The sequence below is a fragment of the Xenopus laevis genome, chromosome 1S (genome assembly GCF_017654675.1).
Source record: "Xenopus laevis strain J_2021 chromosome 1S, Xenopus_laevis_v10.1, whole genome shotgun sequence".
NCBI lineage: Eukaryota > Metazoa > Chordata > Amphibia > Anura > Pipidae > Xenopus > Xenopus laevis.
Genome location: NC_054372.1, coordinates 130,899,737 through 130,910,737, shown reverse-complemented (window position 1 = coordinate 130,910,737; position 11,001 = coordinate 130,899,737). Strand labels below are relative to the sequence as shown.

Below are 11,001 nucleotides of genomic sequence, written 5' to 3'. Positions count from 1 at the left end.
TGTTTTTCGTGGACAGAGAATTGGGCTGCTACCATATTCTCACAGCCTTTTTTTATTTTTGCTGTTATGCTGTACTTTGCTCTAGCTTTGCCAGATGCCCCAATGCAAACTAACAATTCACACTTAAATGGTCTTAGATCCCCTCGTTAACTAGTTATGTCCCATTTTGGGGAAACCTCCCACATTTAGTGTTTCAATACCAGGATTACTATATTTTTATATTTCTTCCCTATCAATAACATTGGTGTCAAGCATATTTTTCTTGTGTACCCTATTGTTCCTAGTAGTGATGTGCGGACTGGCCAATACCCGCGGGTCGGGCGTGTTCGGGGCCAACCTGGCGGCAGGTCTTGCACTGCTGGCTTCCTTTTTTATAGACGCGCGCCTGATCGTCCCGCCCCCTTTTTATGACATTATCAGCGGGGCGGGCGGTGCGGGTCTATAAAAGAAATCCGGAAGTCACGGGCAGGCTGGGGTTCACGGAGGGCGGGTTAGGGTCAGGTAAAACTGGACCCGCACATCACTAATTTCTAGGTAAAAAACATACTGCGCCATGGAGGGGTTGAACTTGATGGACTTTGTCTTTTTTCAACACGATTTACCTATGTAACAACATGGATAACCTGCAAGAAACATCTGCCCACTTTTCATATCTAAGCTAATGGCAAAAGGGAAAATTGTGCTCACCATGAATCATTTTTTAAGGGGAACTCCAGCTTCCAAACCAAAATTTGATAAAGAAGCCCACACAACACAGAAACCCCTAATCTACCCATCACAGTTACCTGTTTCTTCAAAAAGTAAGAATAAATGCCATTTTCTGTGCTGAAATCCAGCTGTTTAACAGTTCTTCTCTTTCTGCATCATTTGAGATCCTGGCAGGGAAGGTGGGATTAAACACTGATGTTACAAATTTTAACAACTACTCCACAGCTTACAGACAGCATGCAGGAACTACATAACCCACAATGCATTGCACTGTGATGTTCTGTTTCCTTATTGAAATCACATGTGCAGGGAATTGTGGGATTTGGAGGATGCAGGCTGAGGACAGCTGGCTGTTGATACAAAGTAACAGTAGTCAGCCAGCTCAGCAAAGTAGTCAGACAGACCAGCAGTTGAGCAGGGGGCTAGGCCTAATGAACTGTTCCAAACCATTAAAAATCATGAAAAGTTTGCATATTTTTTAATTGATACATCAATTAAAAAATATGCAAACTTTTCATGATTTTTATTGGTTTAAATAAAATTAATTAATACATATTGCAAAGTTGCTTGAAATTATGTTTACTTTTCTATAAGTAAAAAGTTATGTTTATGTTGAGTTCCCCTTTAAGCAAAGTTGTAATAAGGGTGGTGTCCACATAATTCATAAAGGCAATACAACTGGACTATTGCCATATTAATATATTAACAAAAAAATGGCGATACTGTACAATATTTGAGCCAACCAATGTTAAATGAATCTGTGTTCTGGCCAGTCCTATACTGACTTTCATCTGATTCATTATAAATCTGGTAATTCACTAGGTATCTTTGATAGGGAACAAATTTTACCTGAAAATTCCTAAATCAAGGATAAGGCTTATGTTTTTTAGACAGAGTTGGAGTGCTTGAAAAATAAATAATCTGATTCTTGTACAAATGGCTATAGGTCAGGAGATCAGAATGGTCATTAAACAATATGACAATGGACCGACCCTGTTCTATTTTTCTTTGCCTGCTACTGTGTCAATGGTCTGGTGCTCACTTAATAAATGAGTGCTTACACAAGCAACTTAATGAATTGAGTGCTACAGTAATTATGTTTATTTGCTACCTATACTCTAATGAATACCATAGCCACTTAGTTTTACAGAGGTTTCATTGAAAAGTGTACTTCTTTTATTGCAATATACATTTATTTTCTATTTGTAATGATTTATAAGATATTAGCAGTTTTAGACTGCATTGTACTGCTAGGCAGACAAACTTGTAGCTCTCTTTTAAAGGAACTGGAGTGTCAGCGACCCGGTCTATGCATTTTCTATGTACTTCATGCGTTCAATCAGGGTAGCGGATTCTTGCGCCAAAAGCCTGGTATTAGAAGTCTTAACTGCAATCATGTAGAATAGAAAATGTATGTAAATTGCAGAAGTGCTGAGAAACTCACTAAGTTTACATTAATTCATGTTTACTGTTTAGATTTCCTTTATGAAACAAATTCCAAATTCTTTGCATTATATTTTAATGGAAATTACAAAAATAACATGTAGACCATAATAGTTCGGAAATGTACACTTTATTGCCAGTTTTTCCTGACAAAACACAGACTGGTTGCAGTGGCTCAGGTTCTACTGTTTGGCCTGACCAACCCTTTGTGAGACATCATAGAAACAAAGGGGTAGGAATAAATCTGTGTGTGTCCAGTAACATGGAAAGAGTCTTCTTTATCTCAACAGAATGGAACGACTGGAAACTAGACAAAGAGGAAAAATGCAAGTTACAAGATAGGAATACTAGTTAAATATTCACTAAAAAATCCATCAAGAAAATCCATCTACAAATACAGCAGATTTTTAATTTAATTTCTATTTATATTCACATACCAAATTTAAACAATGTATACAAGGGTCCTTCAAACTAAGGGCATTACATGCAATCACTCGACAAATGTGAAGGAAGCATTGCCACCTCAATGACAAATTATGTTGCTACATGAGAATCTTCTAGGAATTGCATAAGCATGCTACAGTAGAAATCTGAAATATAAAGGGCAATCATGTAAGTTTTGTAACTGGTATTTATTAGACCACACATATGTTTTCTTAGCTAAACCCTACAGGAAACAGGCTATGCCAAGAATTATGAATAAAGAAACAACAGCTGTTTTTCCCCTTTTAGTGTTACTTCACCAGGCTGATAATAGCTGAATGATTTCAAGGATTTGTTTTTTTAGATTCTGGATCATGATTACAGCTTTTAAAGCCACCATTACTTTCAGCAACATTACATAAAAAGGAACTGGCCTAAAGATTAAGAAAGCACCCAAGATTGATATGAAAAGCAATTTAGGTATTATTGGTTTCTCAGCTGCAATAAATGGTTACATAAAAATACACCTAGGCTTGCAGTTTAAGCCAGACGCTGCCAGATCTGCTGTTTGCAACAGATCTGGACCCAATTTGACCAGCCATGCCCTGGGCCAAATCAGGCTCAACAGTTGGCCCTGGAGTCAGATACTAATTGGACAAGCCCATCACTGGGCCCTATATATGGGTCACTGACTCAGGTCATACCAGGCTAATCCCCATACTATGAATGGCTACCTTTTTGATAAACATATTTCACCATCAAGGTCAGTCGGAATCACTTTAAGTTAGGCATGGTGAGAACTTGATCAACAAAATGTGCTGGTCTTCTTGTGAATTGGAATTACTTCTATCTGACCCGCTAGTATCATAAGTATCAGTTATCATCTCAATTGTGTGTTTTAGCTCCATTTAGCCAGTAAAATTACTTAATAAGCATTGATGATAGCAATATAACCTACAGTACTACATACTGACGTTAATTGGCATCATACTTGAATAAATATGATGCCAATTAACATCTGTATGTCAGTACTAAAGGTTATATTATTACTATCAATAGCTTTGACTGGGTACTTCAAAAATAGCAATAGCAGATATTTTGAATCTGTTGGCGTGTAGATAGTGGTTGTTGCCAAGTTGATGCTGCCATATCCTGGGTGCCCCTGTATCACAATTGCACACTTCTGTGCCTCTAACATCATATTTTTTCCACTGGCAGAAAAAATGAATTCAGCCCCATTAATGGCCTTATGTGTGCACACTGACTGGACTGGAATTTGCCTGCCACTGCATACACAGAATGCATTAGAATGCACGCATACAATTGGAGGGAGAATAGTACAACAGTTTATGGGTCACCTATTATAGGACAATTGCTTACTTCACAGGAGGTGCGGTCTAATAGAGCCTGTACTCTGGTTGGGTAGGACTAGGAACAATCCTATTTTTCACCCAAAAATGCCCCTAGGGTGTGCAATAGCTTGTGCGGACAGCCATGTTTGGTTACATGCATTGCACACTCATAATAAGTGAGTCTCTCTCGCTCATAATGAGCATATCTGTGATGCCACACCTGTACAGATAATAAGCTGGTACTATCCTCATTATTCACCTCTTTAGAGTCCCAAAATAGCCGTCCGCACCCTAAGCACACGTCCAATGTGGATGGCACCATGCTCCATAGGAGCAGTTTTTGCCCAAATAGTATTGTTTACTCCAATCGAAGTGTGTATTAGCTAGTGCCTGGTTTCCGTATGATAAGTGCCCTTCAGGTGAGGTTTATTTCATTTAAGCATGTGATAGAAAAATCTTTTTTTCAGAAAAAATATATATATTTTTATGTTAAAGAAAGAACATCCACACATTAACCTGTAAAAATACACTTACCTTTCGCTTTTATTGGGAAAGAAATCAACCAATAAAATTAACGACAACCAAGTGTAAAATAGTGTTGGCAAAGAGAAAGTCTGCAAAAGCTCTCTCTGGTGATATCCCCTGGAAGTCGCTTTTGTTCTGTGGATTTATCTGGATCCTTAAACACACTGCAAACATCAAAGTGGAAAGAAAATTAGCATCAGGAATATGAACGAATAGGTGAAATTGGTGATTGATGTACAGTTTAACAGTTAAGCTCTGGGTTGTTCAGCTCAAAGCCCTTATAGTAGTTGTTTTTCTTATAAGCCCATTAATAAACTGCCAGGCTAGTCATGGCTTGTTTAGCCTACAACAAGAAAATCTGATTCAGACATATTTAATTGTATTAATTAATTGCACCTATGGGTTTATTGAACTGAAAATGTTGTTAAGCAATTCTCCTGTAGTTGCAGTTATATTAACAATACAACAAAAACGGGTAGGGTACATTTGCAGCAAGTGCAAAAACAGAAAGCTATGAGTATACTCATTACAAAAAAATGACCCATTTAGAGTCAGAAAGGATTTTCCCCTTCTGAAGTTACCTTAAGAAAGCAATGTTTCTCTGGATCACCAATTATTTTGGTAACAAATAGTAATACTATGGAAAGTGGTACAGACTTGGGACACCTAAAATATTTGTACCAGGTTGTTTATAATTGAGACATTAACCAACCCCATGCAGATAACCATCCACCCCTGCCATTTACAGACCCTAATTCAGATTAGTGTGACTTTAGAATGAAGAGAAATTCCAGCTTTAAACAACAGGACTGGGTCATTAGCTGCACCATGACATGGAGCTGGTTGATGTCTCTGTATATAAACATTCACAGATCAGATCTAAGCCTTGTTGATATTGTGTCTGGATTTAAAGGGACCATCAGACAGTTCTGGCAATACAGTGTCCTTGGATTTCCCTGCAAGCTCACGCATCGCAATAACCAAGTTATTTACGCAGACGAATGGCCAGGAGTAAAGGGTAAAAGAGCCCAATTGCATGTGACTGCGTGGTGTATAGTCTCACCGGCAAGGATGAATGAGCCCACGGAGGATATGAAGCCGGACAAGAAGGAGTTGAAAGGGAAGGTCCCAACCAGCAGGCAGTACAAGAACTGCAAAGCGCCGGTCAGCAGGATGTAGAGCAAGTAAGCGTCCAGCAGCTTGAGCCGCTGTGGAGTGGAGCTGACATATTCATCTAAGAACCGAGAAACTACCGAAAACACGGAAACTGACATGTCTGAAAGCGCCGGGGCTTTGCCGAGGGCCAGGAAATGACGTGGCGGAAGAGCAGGAGCATAAAGACGTGGCGGCTCAGAAATTGAGTTCTCAGTTGCTAAGCGGAAGAACCCAAGTAACGCGTTTGTAGTTGTCAAGCATGGAGTAGCTACAGTGTAAAACTAGGGCCCAGGAGAACATTAAATGTGAATCTGCATTTTCCGTTTAGTGTAATGTATAAGAGCTAGTATATGGCTAAGGTCTCTTCAGATGGAACGTGTATAATAGTATTGTGTTGAATAAAATGACTCTAGTCCTTAGGGGCCGATTCATCAAGCTCGAGTGAAGGATTCGAAGTAAAAAAACTTTGAATTTCGAAGTGTTTTTTGGGCTACTTCGACCATCGAATGGGCTACTTCGACCTTCGACTACGACTATCGAAGGATTCGAAGTAAAAATCGTTCGACTATTCGACCATTCGATAGTTGAAGTACTGTCTCTTTAAGAAAAACTTCGACCCCCTACTTCGGCAGCTAAAAGCTACCGAAGTCAATGTTAGCCTATGGGGAAGGTCCCCATAGGCTTGCCTGAGATTTTTTGATCGAAGGATATTCCTTCGATCGTTTTATTAAAATCCTTCGAATCGTTCGATTCGAAGGATTTAATCGTTCGATCGAACGAATAATCCTTCGATCGTTCGATTTGTGCTAAATCGTTCGACTTCGATATTCGAAGTCGAACGATTTTAGTTCCTAGTCGAATATCGAGGGTTAATTAACCCTCGATATTCGACCCTTCATACATCTGCCCCTTAGTGTTAGCTAGTCCGCCATATCAGGAAAATAATGATCCAGCCCTGCGTTTTATTTCACAATCCTAACTTTCAATTCCATTACAAACCCGAGTAAGGACTAAAAATGACCAGAACGGATCTATGTAACTATGTACTATCATCATCTTCCTTCCTGAGGTGAAGTTAGTTGGTGTATGTTCCAAATAGGCAACTGATAGTAGGCACAATATTTTGTTTACCACAGCCTAGTTCCCTGTAGAGTTAAAAAAAAATCATTATAAAATCCTGTAATTTGCCTCTAAAATGATGTTAGCCCCGCTATTAAAACACACCCTATGGGTAAAAAAAAACCCGATGGGCCCCGGCCCAGCCCAGACCCGGTTCTAGATTGGCCCCCAAACAAAAAAAATTGTGTGGCGCAGTGTGCTTTCCATAAGCGCAGGTGCGCAGTTGGCCTTTCGTTCGCGCATGCGCACTGTGGACCTGTAGTTTGTGCATGCGTGCGGTGCATCTGCCACTCACTCATGCGCACGGCGCACCGGCTTTTTGCACATGCGTGCGGGGCCCACCCAGGTTCAGGACACAGGGGGCCCCAACTGCGCCAGTCCGACCCTGATAAGGCCTGTTCTGGTCTAAACTTTCTGTTCGGTTTTCAGCCTTATAAAACCTGAACAATAATCTGGCCGATGCATGAAAAACATTGAAATACTAAGGTACTCACCTCAACATGGCTTAGTTACTATCAAGTGCAGTTAATTTCTTATTACAGATACAAAAAAAAAAGCAAATCAATCAAAAATAAGTTTTTTTTTTCTAAATTAGCATTTCTGTATAGGGAAAAGACGGCCATAGACTTGTATGGCGATGAGCTTCAAAAAAAAAACGTGCATCAAAAAAATTTTGCCAAGCGTGTGACTTTAATCAATGGACATCAGGGACATTTCGCAGGCAGCGAATTTTTGCCGAAACGAAGAGGGTCAAATTCGCCCATCCCTATTGCTGTATTTCAGAGTTTTCTGGATAACTGATTTCTGTATAATAAGGATTGGGTTTAATCATCAAGCAGAATATAGCTAGAGATAGGGTTTGCCACCTGCGTGGTTTTGAACTGGGCATCAACACTTTAGAGGGGTTATCCATCAAAGTCCGAATTTATTGCAATATTTTCTGCTACAAACCCAGATCAAATCTGATCTGTTTTTCTACGCTTATTTATCTGCTCGGGTTTTAATAAATTCCAAAAAAATGTGCGATTTTTTTTTTTAAAAGCCTGATTTTATAAAAAAAAAAAATCATTATTGCATTCGGAGTTTAAAAAATATTCCCCAAAAACATTTAGAATACTGGATAGAAATTCAGCCAGTTGCATCTAAGTGATGCAATAGCCCTGCCCTGCTGTCATAACTCCACCAACATCATTGTGCCCACCTCTGATGTCATCATGCCTGTTCCTACATCACTGCCCCACCCCCAATGTTATCTGCCTCGCCCCCGGTGTTCAGGTTTAGCCATCAGCAAAGGTGGCAACCCTACCTTAATCCACCTGATAATCAGGCAAAGCCATCGTCAAAAGGTGCCATAGACAAGAAGAAATCAAATTGTAAAACTGCTGTGCTTGCTGCACATATAAAGCATTAATAGCTGCCACTACAGTTTTATATGCTCAATGTTCTTTGCTAATTCTTGTTTTTGGGATAGTAAGAGTAGCACCTCACTTGATCATCCTAATGATTCTGCTGATTTTCTGCTGATAGGAGCAAATGGCCAGGATCGCCTCTGACTGAGCACCGGCCTGGGGTTTCAGGTAAGTAAATATATGCACTTGAGGGTGCCTAACATTTGCCTACACTCCAGTTTGGGTAACAGTAGTCTTTTTTTTTTTTTAATTGCCCCCAGCCTGCACTAGGACACTCACATTGGGAGGGAGCTCTGGGTGCAAGTGGACATATCGTGCATAGTTCCTGGGGAGGGTGGCCTAGTGCTGGCGGGGGGAAATTTAAAAAAAAAATCCTGTTATCCCCAACTGGAATGCGGGCCACAGAGCCCGCATCTTTGGTTGGGGAAAATGTTTTTTGCCAACTGGTGCCCTTCAAGGACAAAGCCTTTCAAACAGCTGTTCACAATGCAAGGCATGCTGCACACATGCCTTAAAAACAAAAATGTGAGGTCTTAACTCTCAAAGAGCACTTCACAAAGAATTGTTCAGCTTTAACTTTTTGTTTGATTTAGACATTGACATTCTGAGACAATTTGTAATTGTTCTTTATTTTTTGTGGTTTTCATTTTTTTGTTCAGCAGTATTGATGATGAAATGTTTCACAGAGTTTCGCCCATAGACTCGCAACAAAAGAAAAATTGACGCCCATAGACTAATGAATTTTTCCAAATTTTTGCCATAATAGAATTTTTGGTGAAGCTAAATATAAATTAAATAAATGTATTAATATAAATAGAAAAGGTGTTGAATAGAAGGATAAGTAATACAAAGTGACCCCCATTTGAAAGCTGCAAAAAGGCAATAGAGTTCAAAAAAGTTCAAAAAAATAAAAGACAACTGCAGCGTTACTACAAATGAGATATTCTATAACATAAACTTTAACTTAAGATATTATAATAAACTTTACAATAAAAGTGAATTCCTCCTTTACAATTAAAATTTTATATAACCTTCATTTCACAGAAGATTCTAAATGCAATTAATTCAAAATTCTGTACTGTTTCTAAAATAATCAAGTTAATATTCAATAACCCCTCCCTCTACATTTAGCTTTGTGATTTGAATTAGTGTGTTTAATGCATTATCTAGGCTAAGGGAGCACACGACTTGTCAATCAAAATCTTACTCCAATTCCTGCATAAAAAAAGTTCATTATTACAGAACTGGTAAAAAAATTGCCCAGCTAAATAATTTTTAATTATGTATTGAACATCACTTATTTCCATGAGACAAACATTTTGCAATTTTGCAGTATTTTTTTAATATTGTTTATTTTCTTAATAAAAATAATTCTGTGTTAAATAGTTTTAAGGAGAGTTATACAACCGCTAATATGCGTAGACTTATTTGATCTACAATGGTATAAATGTGATTGGATGTTAGGCTTTTCCTTACTATTATTGACTTTCATTAAAACTAGCAAGTTTGATTGGTGCAAATTATATATATATATATATATATATATATATATATATATATATATATATATATATATATATATATATATATATATATATGTATGTATCTAAGGGACAATTTTATTTTGAATAAGACCTGCAGAGTTCATGAAAATAGCATAGATATATAGTGAATAAAGTACCCCCTCTTGTAAAATATAAGGATATTATAAGTTACCGAGGAGTTTAAGGACCATATAAAAACACGAGGCCGAAGGCCAAGTGTTTTTATACAGGTCATGGAACTCCGAGGTAACTTCTAATATCTTCATATTTTTCAACTGGGGGTACTTTATTCATTATGATACACAAGTTTCAGTGAGTCGTGACAGAAATGACATCAGAACTCACTGTTTATAACTGATGACATCAGAACTCACCGTTTATAAGGATATAATTTACAGGATATTTATGGCTTTTGTGTATTATAGGATAATATTGCTGTATTAGTCCTATTCACCACACAGCAAAAATGGGCACTGAAGGAATCCACAAAGACCACCAAAATATTGTAAAATAAATTCATTTTTAGCCTTAACATTCCATGCCCAAGAGGGACTTAATCATAAGCTAACTGTGATCAACTGGATTTTGGTATTTAAAGGGTAAATCCTTTTTTTGGGCTAGGGTTGCTACCTGCCTGGTTTTGAACCAGACAGCCTGGTTTTTGGGAGGGCTGTCCAGGTCAACCTGCCGGCCTGGTTTTCCAAATTAGGAAAACCTGACAGGACACAATTTGATCATACCTCCCAACATTTTGGAAGTAGAAAGAGGGACAAAAAGATGTTTTTGGACATGCCTGCTTTTGTGTCCACACCCCCTAAATACAATGTCCATTTTACAAAACGTGGCAGTTTATGTAAGTTATAACACATTTCTGTAGTTTTTATGTATTATTACAGTTTTGGTAATGAAGGTGAATTGCCCTTTAAGCTGCATATCACCGTTTCCCCAAGAGACCTGTATCTTAAATTGTTACAAAAGTACCAAGTAGCTATTCTGGGCTCTCTGCCAAATGCCGATTAAATCAGAGATTTTTTATCTTTTTCTGGCTGTACAGTGCAGGAGATCAAAGAGAAAGTCGGGAGATTTCAGTAACTAACTGGGACTGCAGGTTGAGCAGTCAAAATCTGGATTGATTCGCGAAAAACGGGACAGTTGGGAGGTATGCATTAGATTGAGATGACAATTGGACAATCGCCACGTCATAACTCCATCCCAATGTCACCAATCCCACCCTTGATGTCGTCTGCCCCTCTGTCCGGTCCTGCAAAAGGGGGAAGGTGGCAACCCTACTTTGGGTACAAAACACTTAAGGCTAAGGCGATT

General features: G+C 38.5%; 1 protein-coding gene across 1 annotated transcript; it reads right to left on the bottom strand.

Annotated features, from left to right (window-relative positions):
- Positions 1 to 2,266: 2,266 nt before the first annotated feature.
- dad1.S (defender against cell death 1 S homeolog) lies at positions 2,267 to 5,766 on the bottom strand. The gene is given in 3 exon segments (NM_001087758.2): positions 2,267 to 2,458; positions 4,461 to 4,615; positions 5,515 to 5,766. Coding segments are annotated over 2 exon segments (342 nt in total). The 5' UTR covers positions 5,726 to 5,766; the 3' UTR covers positions 2,267 to 2,458; positions 4,461 to 4,484.
- Positions 5,767 to 11,001: the final 5,235 nt, after the last annotated feature.